Source organism: Melospiza georgiana, chromosome 12 (genome assembly GCF_028018845.1).
Source record: "Melospiza georgiana isolate bMelGeo1 chromosome 12, bMelGeo1.pri, whole genome shotgun sequence".
NCBI classification, from domain to species: Eukaryota; Metazoa; Chordata; class Aves; order Passeriformes; family Passerellidae; genus Melospiza; species Melospiza georgiana.
Genome location: NC_080441.1, coordinates 12,452,592 through 12,476,375, shown reverse-complemented (window position 1 = coordinate 12,476,375; position 23,784 = coordinate 12,452,592). Strand labels below are relative to the sequence as shown.

At 42.4% G+C, this 23,784-nt stretch overlaps 1 protein-coding gene across 3 annotated transcripts in view; it reads left to right on the top strand.

Annotated features, from left to right (window-relative positions):
- The first annotated feature begins 11,866 nt into the window (after positions 1-11,866).
- Positions 11,867-23,784, top strand: part of MTM1 (myotubularin 1) — a 42,531-nt gene continuing 30,613 nt past the window's right edge. For 2 of the 3 annotated variants that reach the window (XM_058032545.1, XM_058032543.1), the window contains exons 1-4: positions 11,867-11,935; positions 14,126-14,277; positions 22,361-22,432; positions 23,307-23,379. In XM_058032545.1, the coding sequence (XP_057888528.1) occupies positions 22,370-22,432; positions 23,307-23,379 (136 nt within the window). In that variant the 5' untranslated portion in view covers positions 11,867-11,935; positions 14,126-14,277; positions 22,361-22,369. The remainder of the gene's footprint in view (positions 11,936-14,125; positions 14,278-22,360; positions 22,433-23,306; positions 23,380-23,784) is intronic. The other variant, XM_058032544.1, reaches the window with a different exon arrangement.

The following is a 23,784-nucleotide window of genomic DNA, read 5'->3' as shown; positions in this document are numbered from 1 at the left end:
TATCTTTATGTGCTCATTTTTCAGCTACAGTGTTTTGTACCTGCAGATATTTGAATTAATTTGATTTGTCCAGGATGCTGCAACGTCAATCTAATAACATCTACAAATGCATGTGTGCTGCTGGTAGGAGCACTGGGCCAGACAGAGAGTTTAAGCAGGCTTTAATTTTATTTTAAGGTGGGAGTGCTGAGGCCCACTGTCCTTTTCAAGTATAATTATAGGTGAATGTGAAATTAATCTCTGTTGGGTATTTTTTTAACATAGCACCATGTTTATTTAAGTGACAGTGCTTGTGTGTAAATGCCAAGTGTGAGGCAGTGAGAAGGGGACCTTGCTCATTCTGTGACACCTGCAAGGGCAGTGGTCAGTACAGAATGTTCTCCTTTGACATAGGAATTGTCTTATGGGAGAGCTGGTGCCTGTCCTGGGGGAGGCCGGGCTGAGAGGAGGGGTAGGAAAGAACAGGACAACTTCAGCAGTGTTAAATAAATGCACAAATAGAATCTGGAGCTAAAATTGCCTCCATTGAACGGAGCCAGGCTCCCCAGCTTCCTGGTGGAGATGTGTTGTTGCTGCCCTTTGTCAGAGGCACACTGTGGGCACTGAAAGCCTGAGGAAATCTCCTGGGGGCATTCCTTGCTGGAGGGGGGGGCTTGGCAAGGACACATTCCTGTCCTGAGTGGGTCCTTCCAGGAGCCTGTTCTCCAGAGCCAAAGGGCAGAAAACAGCTCCTGAAGTCAAAAATGAGAGAGAACAGTCAGGGTTTAAAGCAGCCAGGCACATGCTCTGCTGCTGGTGCACAGAAGATCCTTGCGGCTTCCTGATGGCAAAGGCAGATCCCACAGAGCCAGAGGTTCTGAGGGGAATGATCCCTAACCAGCTTCATCTCCAGTTTGACGTGTACTTGTATGAAACCAGGGTGAGGACAAAAAAATCCAGTTTTTCCAGCAAAAGAAACCAAAGCATTGCCTAAACTACGCTGTAGAACTCAGCAAGTGTCTGAGTAAGGCAGAAATGCTGACTTGCCTCTGGACAGCAGAGAGGGGGAGAAATGCCCATGGGTGAGTCTGTGGTGAGGACAAAGGTGAGTTTGTTTGGCTGTGAAAACTGGCACCATTTCAGCAGCTTTTCTGTCGTGAGCTGTATCCTGCCAGGGCACAGGGAGCTTCAGGGAGTGGCAGGTCTGACACAGGTCTGGGGTCCAGAGGCACTCGAGCCCTCCAGGCTGGCAGCACAGCAGCCACTGATGGCAGAGAAGGCTCCTGCCCGCGTGGTCCTCTTGGGAATATTAATAAAAACAGCAAAAATGTCCCCTTTTCGTTCTTCATTTTGTTTGTGTCAATACACACTTCATCTTTTCAGTTCTGCATGATTTGGGTTACAAACACTGCGGGGAGGATGTCTTCAAAAGCCAACTGTTTCCAACAGAATTTTTGTAAAACAGTTTATCTTGTACCTCTGTTATGTATGCACTTGTTTTTACTCTGTTTTTTTTGTTTACCTTTTCAGCTACTGGAGCTTTTCACCCCTCCATATCCCATTCCTCATGCCTCAAGAGGGAATGATGATCCTTCCTTGCCACAGAGGTGTTGTTGGAAGAAGAACTGGACTAAGTATAATTATTATTGTCTTGCTGGTTGTATTTGTAAGTACTCTTTAGTAAACATGTCTTTTGGGGAGTTGGCACAAAACCACAATGACCAATGCCCTGCTTGGGTTGCAGCCCAAGCACAAGGCTGCTGCCTCTCCATGGGTCAGCTTGGGCTGCAGCACAGGCACAGGGAACTCAGGGCAAAGGCATGATGACCACAGACAAACATTCCTGCAGCTGGAGTACCAGCACTGCAGTCCTGGCTGGTGTCAGTTCATGTAAATAGTAACTGTTAATGAGTTAACTTTGTCTGTACTTTTGCCTTGCCTTTTCTTCTCTCTGTTTAAAGTGTGAAATGCTCAAAGTGTAATCCTGCCTTCACTCTGACAGTCTGTGTCATTAAGGCAAATAGTTACAGCTAGTAAGGGCTAGTGAACTGTAGGACTAAACATATCTGACAGTCCTGCTGTATTTACTGGACCAGCAGATCACCTCACAAGATGTACATGGACTTACACTGTGAGCCAAATTCTGCCACCATGCAGAGTAAACTCACAACAGATCTCCTAAAGCAGTGGTACAGTATGGGATTTATACAAACATAAATAAGAGCAGCATGTGGTGCTCTGGCAGTGCAAACTGAATTTGGATTTCTAAAATAGTTACAAGGAACGAAGTGTCTGACAGCACTCACTGTTGAATGCCATCATTTATTTTCCATCCAAGTTACGTCACCAGACTGCCCTCATAATTATGGCCATGAAAAAACAGAGGCAAGGCAGTAAGCTTTTCCTCTTGGATTCTAAAATAACATCAAATGCCTATAAAGTCCAGAATTTCCAAAGACCTGAGCTCACTGAAAGCCTCTCTCACTGAAAGATTAGTAGCATAGGTAAGCCAGACTTACTATGGAAAAATTCTCTTTGTGGATTGTATTAATCTAAAGCAGCCCATTTATAACAAAGGCAAAACAGAAAAACACACTCTTTCCTATTAGACAGTAGGAATAGATGTCACGGGAGCCTGGATCAGACAATTTCCCTGGGAAGCATAGCCCTGACTTATGCAGAACCTGAGCCCTGCTGCTCAGAGGCTCTACAGGATTGATTACATGTCTGTCTTAAGAAGCTTTCAACAAAGGAAGCTGCACTGATGTTGAAGTGTAAGGTCAAGCTCTCCTCTTGTGTAGGATGTTGTAAATCAGGAGCTATTCCACTGCCTGCTGCAGGGTAACCCCTGATTTACACCTCTCTGGGAGCAGAGCAAGCACCTGGCAAGGAGCTGGCACCTGTCTCATGGTCCTGCCTGGATGACCCTCATGGTGGGAGGTGGGAGAGGTGCCACAGATGTGCAGGGTGGCCCCAGGAAAGGAGTTGCTCCCTGCTGGTGCTGCAGGGCAGCAGGGACACGGGGAGGAATGAGGAGAGTGGCCACTGCCCTGCTCTGCCTCTCTGCTGCTGCATCTGCACTGGCAGGCAGGTGGCACACGCTCCTGGGGGACACTGGCCCTGGCACATCTGCCCAGGCTGAGCTCAGGGTTTGGTGCTAAACTCCAGATTAATGCCTGTTCCCTTCTATTCCCTGGTATAGATAGATATAGATATAAATATAGCTATATAAGGATATATGGATACAGGTAGATAGATAGATAAACAGATTATTAGATAGATAGATAGATAGATAGATAGATAGATAGATAGATAGATAGATAGATAGATAGATAGATAGATAGATAGATAGATATTAGCAAATTTTGAAAAATAATAAAAAAGCCTAGAAAAGAGTGAGATGTTTTAAACACCAGTAAGGGTCTCTCCTGGGCAAAGTAAAACAGAAGTACTGGTTGGCAAATGCAGGAGTTCCTGAGAACTTAAGACTGTGCCTGGGCAAGAGGCCTCCTGTGTACAATCCTGCACGAAACCAGGGACAGGCAGGTTATTAAAGCAGTCAGGCTGAAACCACTGGAAGCTGTTGTTAATCACAGCCATGGCTGTGCTACAGATGAGTAATGACTCTCACAGTTAAAGGGAAAATATTATGTACATGTTAAGAGAAGTTTTGTAGATGTATTGTTATGTTTGCCCCCCTTTCATTGTTATCAGGGATGACCTGGCCAGTTGGGGATTTGGGGGGGGCAGCTCATCACTGTGGCAGCACCCGGGCTCCAGCCAGGTGTAAGATGTAAGAAAGTGATCCCCACCCCTGCACAGTGAAGGAGTCGATTGACAAGACTGGGAGGGGCTAGAGGTTTAAAGGGCAGAACATCCATTGTGTGGGTAATATGTGGTGGTAGAATCCTTTGCTCCTGTGGCTGTACTATCATCTCTATTCAGTCTTCTGTTGTTTGATAAGACTATAATAAATTAAACCTTCTAAATTTTTTGAAAGTGAGTATCATTTCTCACAACAGCTGTGTGCTGATTAAAACAGCCCCCTGCCACAGCAGTGATTTGTCCCCACAGCCCAAAGGGCCCATGGCTGAACCCTGCTGCCACTCTCAATGTGTGCCAAAGCCAAAGACCACTGAGAAGCTCCTGAGGTTTGTGCATCTCATTGTTTTTGTCCTTATCAGGGTTTTTGATGCTGCAATTTAATGAATTTAACCAACTTGGCTGGAGAAGAAAAAAGAAATGCCCTTTTAAGCTTAAAGTTGGATTTGTATTTAAAAAGGACATTTTAATTGTTCTGGTGTTGCCTTAATCCCTTTTCAAGGAGTGAAAAGATGTGTGCTGACCCTGCTGGGTTCCCTGTCCTGGAGCTGTGCTGTGTTTGATGGATGACTGAGACAGACAAGACCTGGGGCAGCAGCAGGGGTGGTGAGATCGGCCTATTTTCCCCTCTCTGAGGGGAAGCCAGCCCAAAGCTATAAAGTTGTGAAATCTCTTTTTTGTTTTGCTGATATATGTGCTTGGCTATCAAGCTGCAGAAACATGCTTTGTTTCAAGTTTACAGACTGCTCCTTGTCAACTCTGCTGGCTTTGTATGGCAGCCAGGGAGAGAATTACCTGGCAGCCCCTTGTTCCTTTCCTCTTCTCAGCCCATAAATTACTATTCTCTCTCACCTATTAGCTGACTGCCCTATTTGCCTAAGCAGTTCCCATTAACCCCCTGTTTGAGCCTTACAATCCTTAATAAATATATATGTTTTCCTGTGCTCTTTCAGGATAGTTGATGATGTCCATTAGCAGTGGGGGACCATGAGGCACAAAAGGCTCAAGACTCAAATCCCAAAGATATTTAGGTGCCTAATGAGGCAGGCAGACACCAGTAGGATTTTTCAAGTGTAGTTAAGCAGGACTAGCAGCCACATCTCATGGGCAGTGGGTTGTGTGTTACCACAGGTAGGTCCAGGAGGAAAAGCTGGTTGTTTCTGTATGGCTTGTTGTGAGTCAGGCCCCTTGGTGTCTTAATTTTCCAACCTTAAGAGTCAATTGGCTAATTCTGGCAGGGATAGCATGCAGCCTGGCAGGTAGGCAGTGGAGGATGAGCCATGGATTCCAGTTCTCCTCTGTGCAAGTTCTTTGCTTTACTCAATCCCTGTTCCCACCTCTGTGATGTGGCACACCTGGCCCTGCCACAGGGCTTGGGCTCACACAGAAAACGTGAGCAGGTCACTCTTCTTGGCCAATACTGCTGCCAACAAACTCTTCAAAAGTGCCACCTGTGCATCTTGAGGCAGGTGGAGTCCTACTCCTGCTTCAAACCTGCAGCTCAAACCTGACACCTCCTGAGCTTCTAATGGCTCATTAATGTACCCAAGATGTAGTGAGACACCATCTGCATGCATGCTTGTCCTGGCATGAAATCAGGCAGGGAGACTCTTTTCATCTTCTTGCACCTAGAAGTCTGATCCCAGAATGATGCTTCCATTTTAATTGTCTGTCAATTGGTAATTTTATTCCTCTTGTCAGCATCCACAATAAGCATGGCTGTGGCAGTATTTGTAGCTGTAGTACCTCTTGTCCACATCCTGAAATCATCCTCAAACTTAAACTCTGAGCTATCCTAGAGAGCAAATATATTCTTTTATGTATTTTTGTGTATTTTATGCAAACAGTGAGGCCCTAGTCTCTAGATGCTACTATAAGTCTACTAATAAATAATAGCTCAACACTGAGATTAACACTGCTGCACAGAGACCTGATTTGGTACATTAACTTCTTATTCTTTTCATGCTGTGAATGTAAGCTGTAGCTGGAGATAAAAAGTGCTGTGAAGATTACTGTAAGTGCTCTGATCTTCTGAACCCTGAATGAGGGTCACTGTTGTATAATAAATTGCATTAAAATATAAATGAAAAGAAATCGTGTACAATTTTTCCAGCAAGAATTATTCACGAGAAGCTTCATGGAAGAAATGACTGCATTAGCTCCAATAAAAGCCATTATTTCTTTCAGGTGGCTGCTTGAAGATTTGCTAATTGTCTGAAGAACCTATATCAGCACCTGATGTGATATTCAGGGCCCCACTTGTCTCAGTGATTTTGCAGAGCTGAGAGAGGGTTTGTTTGCATTTCAAACCCAGTTTCTCTTCTTCCCACCATGACATATTTAGGCAAACTGACTATGGTGGTGTGTTTTCTTTTTCATTATAAAGATTAATACCCCACAATAACAAGATTACATCCATTTTGCCTATAAAACGTGGTAAAGGAAAATTTGAATTAAACCAGAATCAAAAAAGCATGAGCTTTGGAGAACTCAAAGCTCTTTTCAGTTCCTTGAGCTATGCACTGGCAGCCTCTGCTGACAGAGGCTTGAATCCTTCACTAACACCTGATAGTGAAGAATTTCTTCCAAATTATTGGATCAAGTGGGCTTTATAGAAACAGATATCAGTAAAGCTCTGGTGAGCAGCAGTGCCTGAAACAGCTTGCCCACCACTGATTGCCTGTGGTGCAGAAGCACTCACTGCTGTTGACAATATGACAGCAAATACTATCATGGAAATCCAACAAAAATATCATCTGATCTAAATAGATGCACTATTCTGAAGAGAAAAGACTTTCAAAATGCTGATATTTCTGCAGGCTCTCTAGATGGTCTGTGACCTGGGGACTCTTTGCATTCAGCAACTGCAATCTGCTGTCTGGAGCTTGTCTGAATTTTGAAGCTCCCTCCTCTTTGTTGTGGGATGACAGCTGAAAGGGGCTGTGCTGTGTTTTCAAAATTCACAGATATTCCACTGTGAGTAGGAAATGCTGGCTTCCTGTCCTGCCCTATCAGCTGCAGTGACTCTTGAGCTATAAAACAAAGAGTATTTCTGAATGGAGCATGTATTAACTCTGCTGTGACAGCCTGTCTCTGTCACGCTCATTCACATTCTAAAAATGATGCTTAAAATAATTCTTACACGCTGAATTGTGAGTGATTCAGACACTGCTGTAAAAGCTTCAGATGTTAAACCTTCACATGTGTGGACCTTGACAATAGGAGGGGGGTGTTTGGGGGTCCATCTTGCACGGTTTTCTTTTCCCTGATAAAACTGTTTGATGCCAAGATGCGTTTGCTTTTATAAGGTATTTTAACTTCAACCACTTCACTCCTGCACTCTCAGCTGCCTGATTTGTGTCACTGGAGTTCTTTCAGGATTTGAATGAAACCTCAGCCCTTCACAGAACTTCAGAGCACAGAGCAAAAGCAAAGCACTTAACAGGTATTAGACTAAAGGGTCCTTCTCTTTTACAAGCTATATTTATACATTTAACAGATCATTTTCTATTGCACTTTGCAGTAGAAGAAAGTGTACTGGAAGCTTACGCTTTTGTGTGCTATTTGTTTTAAGAAGATTTTCTTCTATTTCTCTTAATTTGCAGCATTGTTCTACTAGGATTAATTCCACTAACAGATCAGGTAATTCAGTGGGTATTACTAACTTCAATTTGTTTGGTTCTTCTAATCCAAATACTCCAGTTCTCTAAAAACCTTTATGTACTATGCAAATGAGGTATGGTACATGTGAGAATGAGTTTGCTTTTCTGTGAAATGCAGTTATTTCTCAAATAAAACATACTAACTGCTGCTAATATTTGCATAGGGAATATAAGGGGGGATGGTTCCTACATCAATACAGGATCAACACATACCTGATACTAATTTTCCTTGTCTCTGAAGACAAGGAGTCAGTGTGTGCCTGGTGGTGACAGCAGATGTGGATATTTATGTACATACACACAGACAGGTATAGATTGGATGCATCAGTTGCCAAGTGCCAGGTTTTGGTGACAGCAGTGCTGTGTATGCAAACCCAGGTATCCAAAATCGAGCTATCATCTGCCTGAAATCACAATAACAAGTATCCAGTCAGTGCTTCTGAAAGTGCTTCCCAAAATACAATTGCTATTTCCAGCCCCTGGGAGTCGCAGGATCCAGAAATACAAGAAACCTCTTATATAACTCACCTTATTGCTATTGTGAGTCAAGCAGAAAGTGCCAGATTTTTTTTAGGGTGCTTTATGTGTTTTATTTGGTGGCATGTTACTTGATAAAGAAACAATTAGGCTAATTGAGGGGAAAGCTAGGCAGAAATAGGTTAAAGAGGTCTTAAAGTACAGCTTAAAAGAATTAAATCTGGAGGTCTTTATTTAGCAGAGACAAAAATAAACATCAGGTTAGCAAACAAAGAACAATGACAGGAAACAAAGGGTGTAAGTAGCACTGTGCTAGAAAAGCAAAAGAATCTCTGATATACCATATCTTTTCTAATATCTAACTTGTAAAAGGGGGGAAAATGTACACATGTGAACACACAGACACATCTAAGGATTTGTGATGTTTAACACTGCATTGTCTTTTCCATTTTATCTGTCACAACAGCAACTGAAAACAGCAACAGGAAATTATTGTGTGGTAAATGGACATAAATCATCTTTAACTTGACCTGTGGGCTTGATTTAAAGATGCAGATTCCTCACCTCCACTTAGTTTTTTCTCCAGAATAGGAGGAAAATGAGTTAATATTATTATCAAGTATTGTTGTGCTCTCAAACCGCAATTTTATATCATCAATCTTATAACACCTTAGTTCCCCCTGGCACCTCAGTTCTACATGTGTATTTATTATTTGCATTACCATAGTGCTACAAGGGCTGGGTGTGTATCAGGGTCAATACTTTTTATACTTTATAAAGTATGAGATTAGAGAACTGAGGAATACAAGCAGGAGAGGCAGCATAATGAACTGTGATCCTCTGTTGTAGACACTACAAGGAAGGAGAGGTTTTAAGGAAAATTACCAGTAACTTTTGGGCCATTTATACGATCTTTGGAAATAAAAGGCAGCAATGAGAATGCACCAAAGAACATGTTTAAATGTATTACAAGTGGGCTGTGAAAGCTGGCATGGTGAGCTGATTGGAGCTGCATGCCAGCAGGGAATGGAAATGGCAAGTGGACAGGCTGCCAAGGCCTTCCAAAGCAAAGACAGGTAGGAAGGATCCACATGATAGAGTAGGCTGAGCCAGCACAGGGATGAAAAGAGTGGAATAACACGGTGAGAATGACAGACTTAGAAAAATGATCACTGGAGTAGTGTTCTCAATAAATATGAGTAAGACAAGGTTATATTTTTCAAGGCCAAGGGAAAGGATGTTGCAGTAATTGAGATTTGAGACGATGGGAGTTTTAGCTGTATGGACAGATTTAGACATAGTCTGACCATAAAGGGCTAGGGAAAGGTCTGAGTCAAAGATGATTACATACAGGCAGATAATAGCGTAATAGATAAAGTAGAGAGTACTTGTGGGAGAAGGCTTGACACTGTTTTAACTGTACTGAGCTGAAAATGACATTAGCATTGTCAATTAACCAGTTTTTATCCAGATGGTGCAGGGATTGGAGGGTGGAGTATTTGTGTGCAGTCTGGGCTGATTACAGTGGAGGCACCACATCCTGCAGTACAGCAGTGTGCCACAACAAGGACAGGCTCAGAAATACAGAGAGAGCCTAAACATCCCCACACCCCGCTCATTATTGACAAAATGTAATAATGTTAATAATTTATGCTCTTGTAGATCATCAGTCAGGGGATTAAGGACATTTCTTCCAGTTCACATCACTTGGGGTGCCTGACCATGCATGTGTGGGATTCACAGGACGATTGTGACTGAGTGCGGTGGAAGATGAAGTCACACAGAAGAGTCATAGGAAAGTACTAGAGAAACAAGGTAAAGTTTTTTAGGAAAGCAAGTCAATTTGTATTGAGGAGGCATAGCTGGGGGAAAAAAGAGTGGAAAAGGTCTACTCTTTGAGCTGTGGTCACACTACAAATTACCTGGGGATAAAGTGGCTGGAGCAGAGACCCGAGGAGAAAGGTCTGGTTAATGCTGACTAGAAGCTAAGGCATGTAAAAAACAGTCCCTCAAAAATGCGCCAGTAGGTGTCTTAGAAATGTAGGAGGACAAAAAGGGACAGGTCAGTCACTGAACAAGGGTGAGTATTTCACTTGACAGATTCAGGTGGAATAATAGTTGTGATCATTAAAGGTCATCTGAACAAGAGGCTGTTTGAGACTTTGTCCTCTGAAAGAAATGCAAAGGGCATAAGCCAGGTTGGGAGAAATCTGGGACAAAACTGATGGAGATAAATTTATGAGAACATTTGGGGAGAGCACTTTTAGTGATCTGAGTCATGATGTGTCAGAAAGGAGTTCTAGTTCTCATGATGACAGAGAAAAGCCTTTAAAACGTGATTTGAATGAAACCTTGAAAGAATGATCAAGTAAAGGATCCTCTGTGTGTGCACACACATATGAATGTAGACCTGTGCATACATATATATACACACCACACTGGAATACATCAAAGCAAGACTTCAAAACTGCATCAGTGGATTTTTTAACTAATCTTTGCTGAGAGGATAATGTCAGAGGCAAAGGTATGTCATACCAGAAGACAGCAGACAAGACTGCTGTGAACATTTCATCTCTTTTTGCTCACTGCTTACTCCTGCTGCTTATTAATATAAAACACACAGTTCCATGCTTATTGTGGGAAAATATTTTTCACCCCAGAAACATTTTTTACTGTCATAAGAGGCACCAGCTCAGTTCCCTTGTGTTTTTCTGGTTTTGATTTTCTATAGTTTTTGGAATTCCAGATGTAAATTGTTGATAATAAAGGTGACACCTAAAAGTAATGCATAAAATTATTGTTATAATTTTTGTCTTGTGGCTTCTTCTGAAAGTACTTCTCGCCTTGTACAAATGCACAGTTCACCTCAAAGAGCCTTTAGGCCAGAGTCAGCTCTTCAGGTGGTGTAACTATTTGTTCGCAGAGAAGAAATAATGTACATACACATGCCAAAATTAAAATGGACTAAGACTTTTCCAAGAAGACATGGGAAAGCAGAAGTGATATGGTGTCTTTGATATAGTTGTCAGTATGATGCTTGTGAATCGGTAGGGGATGATCTTTCCCTAGAGGAGCCAGAGCTGGCCCTGCACAGGGAAGCACTGCTGGGTCTGTGAGAGCTGCTTAGAGTATGGAGCTCCTCATTGCTCACAAAGGAACCGAAGCTGTATTTTTTTTTTTTTAATTTTTTCTTTGATCAGCTCTTCTGTGGTATCCAGTCCTGCAAGCAGGGAGGAATTGTCCTTCCACTGATGGAGACTCAAGTTAGTGTCCACACCACTGGAGAAGTTGGACACTGCTGTTTTGTAAAGCACAAAAATGTGTTTTGTGACATTAGAAAGGCTTGGCAATATCACAACCCCCCTTTCCTGAGAGCAGAGAACATCAGACCACAGAGAGCGCCCGATCTCCGCCCTGCCCTCCAGACACACACAGCTGCTCCCTGTGCAGGGCCAACAGGCCATTTTATGGACAATTCTTATTTTATTTTAATTTCACATGAACGACACCCCTGCCATTTGCATCACCAATTCTTTTACATCCTTTAGCACAGTGTTTATTCTTATCGTTTACTCCTTTTATTATAGTGTTCATTGGTGTCCAGAGGGCATCCAGAGTGCTTGAGGTGTCTGATCACTCCATCAGCTCGATACTTTTCACTCCGGCCGCACGTCCCTTTTCTCCCCTCCCCTTTCCCCGGGTGTTTCCTTCGGGGCCGCTCTGCGGGGCGGGGACGGCGGCGGCCGCAGCCCCGAGCGCCTCGGGGCGCCATGGAGCCCCGCCCGCCCTCACGGCCTGAGGGCCGCTCCGCCCCGCCCCTCGGGGAGCCCCGCCCCCAGGGGTGACCGGACCCGCCCCTCCGCGAGGCCCCGCCCCGTTCCCCACAGCCCCGCCCCGCGGCCGCAGCTCCCGGCAGCCCCCGCGGTGTGGGAGGGGCGCGGGCCCGTCACGTGAGCGCCGTGTTCGGGCCCGCGGCGGCGGCACGGGAAGTGTCGGTGAGTGCCGGTGCGGGGCTGCTGTGTGTTATTGGGGCCCGGCAGTGCCGGTGCGGGGCTGCTGTGTGTTATTGGGGCCCGGGAATGCCGGTGCGGGGCTGCTGTGTGTTATTGGGGCCCCGCAGTGCCGGTGTGGGGCTGCTGTGTGTTATTGGGGCCCGGCAGTGCCGGTGCGGGGCTGCTGTGTGTTATTGGGGCCACGCAGTGCCGGTGCGGGGCTGCTGTGTGTTATTGGGGCCCGGCAGTGCCGGTGCGGGGCTGCTGTGTGTTATTGGGGCCCGGGAATGCTGGTGCGGGGCTGCTGTGTGTTATTGGGGCCCGGGAATGCTGGTGCGGGGCTGCTGTGTGTTATTGGGGCCCGGGAATGCCGGTGTGGGACTGCTGTGTGTTATTGGGGCCAAGGAGTGCCGGTGCGGGGCTGCTGTGTGTTATTGGGGCCCGGCAGTGCCGGTCAGTGCCGGTGCGGGAGCGCTGTGTGTCGTTGGGGCCCAGGGGTGCCGGTGCGGGGTCCCGGTGTTGTCGGTGTGTGCGGGGCCCGGGCAGTGTCCAGCCCGTGGCTCCCGTGGCTCCGGGCAGTGTCCGGCCCGTTTGTGGCCCCGGGCAGTGTCCGGCCCGTTTGTGGCCCCGGGCAGTGTCGGTGGGGCCCGCGGCTGGCGGGGCTCGGTTGCCCGCGTTGTTTGTGGCCGCTGGGCTCCGGCTTCTCCTGATTCCCACCCTGGTGTGCAGCATCCGTCTGGGAGCGAGATGCTCGTGAAGTGTGGCTCAGCAAAGTCACCTCTGAAGTGTAATTTTTGCTTTTCCTGTTCAGTCCTCTCCGCGATGTCCCGAGCGCTCTTGATTCGCTTTCAGACCTTTAAGCCGCTGTAGTGTTCATTTCTGACCGGCTTAAATGTTGTTCTGAGGCATGTGACTTCTTTCAGTGTTCACGACTAAAGAGCCGAAACCTTTCATTTCAGAGCAAACTTTTTAGTTGGTTTAAAGCACGAAACTATTCTTGAAGATAACAGATCTTCTTGCTGGTTTTTGTGTTGTGGCAGTCAAAAGGCATGTTTTCTGCTTTGTGTGGTTGGTGGATTTTGTTTTGTTGGTGTGGGTTTTTTCAGATGTGCGTGTTTTAAGAGCGTAAGAAAGGTGTTAGCTTTTTTCACAGAAAACCCCAGTGCTGCCTTAGTGCTATAAAAGCAGCATAGGCAAACTCAGTGTTAAAATTCTGAGAATGTTTTTTTGTGAGTCTGTAGATTTGCTTGCCACAATAGGCACTGACAAAAACTGGATGTTTAAAAAGTAGCTTGGCTCTATGGCACAGCTTCTTTTCTAGGGCAGGAATTGTGCCCATTGCTTGCTAGTGGTCATAAATCTGTTTATCATTAGCCATATTCAAAGAACCAGCTATCTGATGGTACAGGAACAGTATGATGTGAAACCAGAACCTCTTCCTTGCTACAGTTTTCTTTTTAAAGTTAATTTTTATTTAGGTAGTTAAAAAGGTTAGGCTGTACAGTTATTAACAGAGCCTTAACACACAGAATTTCTGACACTGTGACTTCATTGCGTGGCATGTGTCCCAGGAGATGAGCTATAGAGCTGGTTTCAATAAAATGTAGAATTCTCCCTTTTTGCACTGTTTATCATTCTGTGCTTGGTCAGAAGGAAACTTGCAGAAAACACTCTCACTGAAGACATGGGCATGTAGCATCAAGTGTGATCAAACCCTGTGCTGTTGTATTCCTGTGTGTAGAGTTACAGAGTTAATTCAGACTGCACAGCTGATTTAATAAGTAACTGTAAAACTGTAGGTGTTCTGTGAGTTGTTTCAAAGGACACAAAATACTAGTTTCTCTAAGAACCTGAATTGGGTAGAAATAAGTTTTTTGTTTCTATTGCTTCTGACTTTGCATAGCTTTTCATATGAAAGACATTCCTAAGTGTGTTTGGGAAAATAATCTGGTTAACAACATTTTAAAACCAGTTTTAGAAGAGAAAGTTCTCAATTCCACCTCCTTGATGCCAAACATCCTGACATAAGGTAGAACATAAAAAGAACTAGTACTGTTTGTTTCCTTTCTCTAGATTGTTTTTGATAGCACTATTCTGGGATTTTGCTTCCTTTCTGAAGTTTTCAAAAGTAATGTCAATTGAAATTTTCTGGCAATGCTAACAATGTCTTCCTACCTGTTCCATTCCTGTTAGGGGCCAGCTACAGCAAAAATCTCAAATGTTGTTGTAAAGCTGAAGGAATGAACCCAAGTTTCCTGACATCTGACACTGAAGTGGGCATCTGTATTTTATACAACTGAAATGACTAGTTGAATCTGGACACTTCTGAGCAAGAGAGAACACAAGTAAGTGCCTTTTAGCAGACTGTAGTACACTTTTGTGTAAGATAGAATGTGCTTTTTCCCAACCATATCTAAGTAACTCATGTTAGTGCATGTAGTGAGTGGAAAGGCTGTACAGCACAGACTGGGATGTCACTGGACCCATCAGTGTGGGAAGTATCCAGGTTTTTATGCCCAGCAAAGACCCTGCTGTTGCTTGAAAGAGAGCACCTCCATGGGTGTGGTGCTGCCCTGTGAATGACTTAGGGCCATTCACTGGGCAGGGTAGTCCCAGTGTCTCCTTTCTTAGGGATGGAATCCAGCAATGATTTGTAAATGACTTTGTCATAGTCTATAAAATCATAGTCCACTTAATGTACTTTTTAAAGTGCAGACCAGCTCAGAATGGTACCTTCTCCTTGGCATTGTGAGTATTCATGTAGTGGAAGAGGAGCTAAACAGCAGATGGCAGAGGATGAGTCTGATGGGTTGAACATGTTCTTAAAGGAAAGTTGGGAGGAAAGTCTGAGTAGGGGGATGTAGTTTTAACTGTTACAGTGTCATTTTTGAATACAGTGTATCATTGCATAACAGATGCAATTTCCATTTCTCCTGTGGAATCATCACTTAGTTCTTTAGCAACAGAACTACAGTGGCCTAAGGGGATGTCTTTCAAGAAGAATGAGCAGAGAGCAACTGAAGGCTTTCTTAATAGGAGACTGGGAAGCTGTGTGTGCTGTCCCATAGGCTTTCCTGTCAACTGCATCAGCTTCTGACAATGTGGGAGGTATGCATTCCCTGCAGGGGATGAGAGGCAGTGAAAATAGACTGGGTGGGTTTAGAAAGCCACGGATCAGCCTTCAGGCATAGCTTTCTTACAGATGTAATGTTGATTCTAGAGGTAATCTGACAAATGCTTTCTTAAAAAACCCACTCACTTCTGTCATACCACCTAATCTAGGTAGATTTAGCTGTTAGAGGAAAACTGCTTCCTTTGATCCACTCACAGAACTGAACTTCCACTTTAGAACTCAGCTACCAGAGTGAATGTTAAGAAGCAGTCCAGGAAAAACGATTATCATGTCAAGGGAAAGGTAGTACACATAGAACAAATACAAGATTAGTAATAAGTGAGCACAAGTGGACAGAAATGATTGTTAGCATAGATTGCAAGGAATAGAACTATTGCTGATATACAGGCCCTAAAAAATAATTATATGTATTACTACTAAAGAAGGTGCTGCTTTTATTTGTAATGGTGATACAAAGCACAAAACTTATCTAACTATCAGATCCATAGTGTTCTACTCTGTCACCTCTCCTTGTGAGAGGGAGTTGTAATTCTCTTAAAAGAAGGCTTGCCAGGACAAAAGCTAGGATGTCACCCTAAGCTGTATTTTCAATATAATATGAAAGCAGCAAGCAATTGGGTTGATAATTAGAAAAAGTAACATTATAGACATTTATGTTTGGTCTTGTTGAAAGTTGTGATTTATTTTGAAAATAGGGTGGGAGCTAAATTCCACGTTAAGACAGCAGAACAAAAAACTTCAAATGCAGACAGGAGAAATATCAATCAAGACAGAATTGAGACTTTTTTTTGCTTCCTCCAACTATTCTGTATTCAATACCTGCCTTCCATGTACAGACTACAAGAAGTTTTTCTTTTGAAGAACTTATTCCTAGAAGTGTGTAGGATCTGGTGGCTCTGAGAAATTTTCTGCCGAATTTTTTCTTTAGCTGCCATTTGTAGATTTCCATTGTCAGAATACCAGTTATGGTTAGTATGAGATCTTCTTTCTAATATCCTGAAAACTCCCTACTACAGTGAGCCTGTACAATCTGAGTGGGCAGGCAGCTGCCACACTTGCAATTGGTTTGGTGAATTAGCAGTCACTTGACTGTTGTGAATTTTGTTTGTTTTTATTTGTTTGTGTTGAATCCTGTGGGGACAATGACTGACCTGTCAAATGCAGGGCTCATTAGGGAACAAGAGAATGCTTTTTCTGGGAGAGGGAGCGTTTCTGGCTCTTGAAAAACAAATTCATCAGTCTGTGTTGAGTTGTGCAGCTGCTGTACAGTTTAGCAGAGAATTGGCAACAATTCTGGAGTGCATTTTTCTTAGGGATGGGAAGCCTGGTGTAGAATTGGTGCTCAGCAAACAGCTTCAGTTTGAGAGAGTTTTTGTGATACTGTTTTTGAAGGATACAGATTTTTTTAATATAGTGATTATCGATGAATTTGATTTAACTGACTTGGAAACCTCGGTGTAGAAGGGCAGATAAATTTTGCATGGACAGTATTCCATTGAAGCTTGCACTGCTGGCTTGCTTTGTGTGCTCTGGTTACACCTTGATGTGATAAGACTTTCAGAGAGACTTGAAAGCTCATATGGCTTCCCTGGAAAATGTAGATGTAGTAAGTACATGTGAATAGGCAATGTTATTTAGGCATTAAGGGAGAAGATCCACTAGTGGCATAATCTGGTCTCAGATCAGCAGAATCATGAGGATCCACTTGAGGGAAGGTGAGGGCTGTGACCTGCATTACACAGAGGTTGTGCTTGGAAGGATTTCAGACTCTGTAGCAGTGATGGTGAAGCAGAAATAGGAGATTCTGTGATCTGCCAATTGAGATAAGAGAGCAGAAACAACATCATTGTGGTTAATGATCTTGGACTGGAACATCTCTCCTGTGAAGAGAGGCTGAGAGTCAGAGATGTTCAGCCTGAAGAAGGCTCCAGGAAGACGTTGTAGCACTTTCCAGTACCTGAAGGGAGTCTAAATGAAAGATGGGCACAAGGTTTTTATCAGGGCCTATTTTGATAGGACAAGGGTGATGATTTAATGTAAAAGAGGGTCAGTTTAGACCAGTTAAAGGAAAAAGCTTTTCAGGAGGATGGTGAAACAGTGTCACAGGTTGCTCAGACAGGATGCCTCGTCCCTGGAAGTGTTTGAGGGGAGGCTGGACAGGGCTCTGAGCGACCTGATCTGCTTAAAGAGATGCCCCAGCTCACTGCAGGGGGATTGGACCAGGTGACTTAGAGAGGTCCATTCCACCCAAGTAGTTTTGCTTCTAAATCTCCCCTGCACTGGTATCTTTCACTATTGCAGGAAATTGTTGTTGGGTTTCTATCCTTTGGAAATACATATCAGCAAATATTTCTCTGGTGTGGGTTTTCTGTGGGGTTTTAGTTGTTTGCATATTTTAACTTCTTTGAATTTGGAATGCTCTGCTTTATGCTACTTCTTTTTTTGTAGCATTGTAACTTTGGAGACTTCTGCTACCTTATCTTTGTTTCTGAGTATAGTTCCTTTGTGCTAAAATACAGCTGGTTAAATGAGCTTAAAAGAGATGTATTTATTTCTGTGGGTCTTACTGTGTTTCATTTTGTTTGGTTGGTGCTGTTTGGTATGGGACAGCTGATGTCTGGAAAACTGCCTTCATTGCCTTAGATCATTCTTGTGTCTTTTTTGTACCCCTGTATGTCTTTATATCTTATCCTAAAATTTTATTAAGCTTTACTGAGATGAATGGCTACTCTTGACTTCATTGGATTAAACACCTATTTTCTGGTGTTAGGATGCTGGTGCTTACTTTGGTGACTGATAACTTAGATGCTGCTGATGGCTTGACACTTCAGGACTGCTGTTTTTCCATATATATTTTGTAAAGGATTTATGTTGTTTTCTGCTTAATACTTAGAGTGAAATACTTCTCTTGTCTTGTTCCTTTGTAGTTGTCCTAGCCTAACTTTGATACTTAAAAATTCCTGAAGTTCTACACTATTCTGTATGTTATTTCTGAAATCCTACCTATTGTGTATTATCTCATCTGTGAAGTTGTGGTTCTGACAGATGTCCCTTTGGTTTTAGTACTTTGTATTTTATGCTTTGAATTTTGTATGGGAAACACAAGGCAGTATATTCACACTGGCTCTGTATGCTGTTATTATAGCTAGGAAAACTCTACCAGCACACCTTTCAAACATTGCTGTGTGTCCATTCCCATCAATCCTAGGAAGCACAAGTATAAATATCATGTTTAATGAAAACACTGATTGCAAGTAGTTTGTTATTGTAAGATCACCAGAGCCTCCATTTCTTGATAGTGTTACTATATTAAGTTCTGATAACTTTACAAAGCTTTGTTTATCAGCTCAAGTTAAATCTAGTGAAATTGCTTTGTCTCTTTGCTGTTTTAGATTCAGGAATCAATGTTCAACTGTTGCTAAGTGCAGAATATCACAAAGTTGCCTGATTTGTTTTAAATTTGCAGAGTAATTTTCTTTGTGTTCAGCTGCTGAGCTTTGTATGGTTATCAATTTTTTTTCAAGTCTAGAAGTACGCATGAGTACTGGGGAATAAATGTGCTTGCAGTGGAAAACTACTTGAAAGGTGTCTCCCTGTGTGGAAGGACTGCTGCTGCTCTGTGATAATGAGAAACTTGGAGCTATTTTAAGACTGTGGTGGAGTATGTTTTTTTGAATTGTTCATGGCAATATTACTTTGGGTGGTTGCCAAAAGCCGCTTCTACAATTAGACAGATTAAGAAATAATATAAAAAAGTAAATATTTCATGTTAGTTTTAAATGTTTTTGAAAACTTGTTTTCTCTTGTTATAGAGAAGTCCACTTCCTTAAGGGTGTGTCTTTGTTTGATGGACACTTTTAATGACAACTTAATCTTGTCTATTGTCTGAAGATCACAGATGCATAATCCAGGTTGGTAGGGACTTCAGGAGGCCTTCAGTTCAACCTCTTGCTCAAAGCAGGATCAGAACCAGCTTTTCACAGCCCTATCCAGCTGGGTCTTAAAAACCTCTGGGGGTGAATACTGCAACTTCCTTGGGGCCTGTTTTCACAGCCTGCCTGCCTTACAGTGCAAAAGAAGGGCTTTGTTGTTCTTTTTTGCCCGGAAATCAAGCTGGAATCTATTTTGTTTTGATTTCTGTTGTATCTTGTCACTCAGCACTTTGAAGACCTTGGCTCTGCCTTCTCAGCAAGTGCCTCAAAGGCTGAGTGAGCAGCTGTGAGGTCCCACTGAAGCTGTCTCCTCTTCAGGCTGGACAATTCCCAGCTCCTGCAGCCTCTCACTCTAGGAGATCAGGTGCTCCATGTTCTGCTCCTCCTGGGGAACCTCAGCTGAACTCATTGCAGTTTATCAATGCCTGTCTTGTACTGGGGGCCAAAACACTGTTCTAAATGCTGTCTAATGAGTGCTCTGTAACTAATTACTAGGACTCAGTTTACTTATGGAAATGTGGGTGGTTATAAATATGCTTATTAGTATTTGGAATTTTTAGGTATGACTAGATTTCAAAGCAAAATTTTTTAGCATTAGAAGTATTCTTCCACTTGCATACTGATGAAATTAACTCACATTAATTTTAGTGAAAATGTTTGATGGATTTAAAAAATACTGTCACAGATAACACCTTATCTTCATTACATATTTATTCAACTTGATTAGCTCTGAATAAGTCTAATTTGCATCACTGAAGTGTTGGAAATGAAACAGAGTAGTTGGTTGTAATTCTAGAGTGAAGTTTTCTATAGAAATTGAAGACAGATAATGAATTTATTTTCACTTTCAAGTACGTTTAAAGAAATGGGTCTCAGGGACAGTTGGGGGAATCTTACACAAGGTAAACTTGCATCCACAGAAACATAAACATCTGCAGCGAGACCACACACGTGTTGTTTGCCAGAAGTGGCCTGGTGGGGTGGCAGTGTGGGGGGAAGGGGAGCTTTGTCCTGCTGTGTTGTCAGCTTCCTCAAAGAGAATTTTTTTCTGAGCACCTGACAGGATCTCTGCCTATATATTTTAACTTTTCCACATCTCAGTGTGAGTTATAGTCAGATTGTTTCAGAATCTTAACTCACCTCATGTAGTGCTGCAGTTCAGCCCAAACTTAGTGACTGTGCAGTGAGGGAAGGAAATAATAAAGAAAGCAAAGGAGCAAACAGAAGGCTTTTAAAACACTGGGTGCTGTTCCCTGTGTGAGCAGCAGGAGTACACTGTGATTGGGAGGCATGGGGAGTGTCCGAACCAGTTTTTGTTTTCCTGAGCTCTGGCAGTGGGCTGGCTCTGAGGTGAGTGCCCAGGTCCTGCTGGGCTCTCCCTGTGCCTTTGCTGCTGCAGTGGCTGTGTAAGATCAGCCACCTCGGGTGTGCTGGTACCTGCTGCAGTCACTGTTTCCATTTTGCAGTGCAGAGCTATTCAGGGCTGTCACATCCTTTAAAAGGCACTTTTCTAGGGCTTGTTTGTGCTCACTTGTCTCTTGTGGTTGGTGCAGCCTTAATTTAAATTTACGTGAGCACCAGTTAAAAGCTGCAGTTATTTGGTCTCTGCTGAGATAGATAGAAAAACCAGGGCTGCTGTCTCACCTGGCATTTCTCATTTAAAATATAGAAAAAGGACACTTCATATGGAATTTTTTTTAAAACAACTTTGAGTAAATATGCTTTTTACATTTATAAAATCTTAAACTTCTATAAATTGAAGAATCTTATCTGAGCAAGTATTGGATGCTGACAAGTTGGCATGACAATATAGCAGAAGTTGAATCTACTTTATAGTATGTAAGATATTGCAAGGAAGTAAAAGCTGTGAAAATATCTTAATACTCTATGGGCAAAATATTAGACAAAATATTAGTGTTGCAACAGTATTTCTGTGTAGTTTGAAAGGATGATGATTTAATTTTGATTGCTAATAGCTTTTCATTGAAATTGTTGGCATTGCTCTAAAAGTAGTTCAGGGCCTCTGTTTCAGTGTTTGGAGAAAGTTAAGATAGCTGGACACCCAGAAGGGAGGCAGTAACCTCTGTGTGCAGGGTCACACAGGCTCTGTGGCATTCAAAGCTTTTTTGTCTTCATTTCTTCAGCTGAATGTCTGTTCCTTTTTTTTTTTTCTTTTTGGTGGAGGGATGTGATTTTTTACTGATAAACTGTATCACTGAATATTGCAGTTTTAAGCACAATGTCAAGTTTTCTGTGTTCTTAATGAGAGATGAAAGACTTGGGTAACAACCCTGTAGAACCCACAGGATGTGGTGTTCCACTTTATTCCTGCACAGACACATTGGTGTACTGTTAAAGTAATGTCAAAGCGTTTTTCCTCTTGTAGTTAATGTGTCTCTGTCACAGGACTCTTGCAGTGTCACTGTCAGCCCTCCTGTGACACAGGGGCATGGGCTGCTTTTCGTGGTGCAGAGATCTGGCCAAACTTTCCCATGTTGCGAGGGGAGAGACAGTGCTTTTTAAAGACTACAGATTTGTGCAATAGAAACAAAGACTCTCTAGTCTGTAATTGTCTTTCCTCCCCCAAACAAACAAACAGAATCTCTTCAAGACTGCTGTGTGATGTCAGATCAGTTGATGAAGGGTGTGTGAGTAGTGAAAGGGAAGTGTTTTTCCCAGTGTTAGTTCTAAAATTCCCTTGTGCAGTGTTGTGAAATTAAGATGATGAATCCTCTGTCACACAAGATTCTGTCTTTAATTAATACCATTTAAAAAATAAAGAACATCCTTTTCCTTTAAATACATGAAGGTTGTTCAGAGCAGAAGGCTGGACCCTCATTCTTTTGGTGTATTAGCTGCAGCTTCAGTTAGGAAATGGGGGATTGTTTTTAAACAGAAAAGTACTGTGGAAGTCCTTCTTTTCTTGTGTTTTTTAAATTTGAACCACATGAGTGTATTGACATGCTTGTGACTTCAAGAGCTGTGCAATAATAGTCCAAGTAGGTAGCATTTCATAATGTGTGTATACAGTGACTTAAAACAAGCACTCTAATGTCTGTTTACTGAACCAATACTTGTATTCCAACATTGGAATTCCATTAGAGAGCTTGAGTCAGAATATTCCTTATAATAAGAGCCAATTGCAAAGCTAGAAATGAATTTCTTGTTAGATTTGGATGTTTTTGAACAATAACCCTTCAATTATGAGGGATTGTGTAATTTTTTGAATTACTGGTAGCTTGCAAAACATTCTTTTAAGTTCTTCATGTCCACCTGTGGACCTCAAAAGTCTAAAATCTCTCCTGGAAATAGTCTTGCAGCTCAGGAGGTAGTTTAAGTCTTCAATTTGTGTTTACTTGTCAGATACCCGGCATGGCCTCATCATCAACATCTAAATATAATTCAAACTCCTTGGAGAACTCCTCAAGTAAACAGGTAAGTGTAACTTTTTCCATATTTTGGTTTTCTACATCAGAGTTCCCAGAGAGCAATGTCTTGCATATTTGGTTAGAAAAACAAGCATTTAAATGGCTTCTTGAATGTGTAAACTTACTTTTATTGCTAAAATTCTAATGCAGTTAACTGAGATGATTTAAATATCTTTTGGAGTGGATGGGCAAAGTGTTTGCTATCATAGCTAACAAGATACTCCTTAAAATCAGTTCTAATGTACTTACTCTTATCCTTGCTTTCTACCTTAAAATATTCTGTGGCATTCCTGAAAATTTTGGGCACTTTGTTGCCTTTGATTCTGTATTGCAATAACTAAATTATACCTTGCTATGTTTGTCTGGCTCAGTTTTAAGATGTTCATCTAGAGTGAAAAATATATTGAAACAATGTAAGTGACATGTCCCTCTGCTTTCTAATGCTGTGCAGCTGAAGAAAATGTAACCAGGGTGCAAGAAAACAGTAGATTGTGTGTGATAGCTGTGAGTACATTGCTTAAGTAATTGCAGTTGATTTGTTCTCCCAAGCCCAATGTTCTTGGAAAAATAAATGCACACAACTTCCAGAGAACTTGTAGTATAGAGGTTTAATTCCAACTGAATACAAATAACTGACTATTCTTTTAGGGGAAAGATTCAAACCTGCTTCTGTTTCAGATCTGTTCAACCATTAAACATTTCATAGTTGCATTGTAAGATAGTTGTGTGTGTTCCTGTTTTGGTTCAGTCTGTGAATTCCTACTTTAGCAAGACCTGTTCTTTGCCATGCAGGAATTACCTTTAAATTTGGTTGGTTTTATTTTTAATCTGATTGAAATTGTAAATAAACTGTGATGTGCTGTTGTGCTTCTCTTCTTTAGAATCTAAAAGATGGAAGTAGTTGGGAACAAAATGAAGAAATACCTCGTCTGCCAGGGGAGACCAGGGTCACAGGTATGAAGCTCAGTAGTGCCTGATGCAGTGATGTTCAGCAGTCTGAGGATACAAACACTTGTATCTTACTGAATTGTCTTGTAATTTGGGCTGGGGGCAAAGGTCAGTCATGCTGAAATGTCAGGAGTTTTTCAAAGAAATTGTAATAGATTCTTTTTATCACTTATCACAAATAACTTTTAAGTGTTTAAAATCTTGGTTTCTACACATGTCGAATCTTTCCATAGAAATAAATTACCAAGTTGTTTCCGAATTGTATCTACAGATTAATCAGCACATATTGAGTGATGAGAGCTCCTCCAAGCTTCCTGAAGTCGAGAGAATTCTATGTTCTACCCACTGTGCATTGATACCTTGTGCAGTGCTGTGGAATTTAAGCCTAAATGTGAATCCCCAAAGTACCAT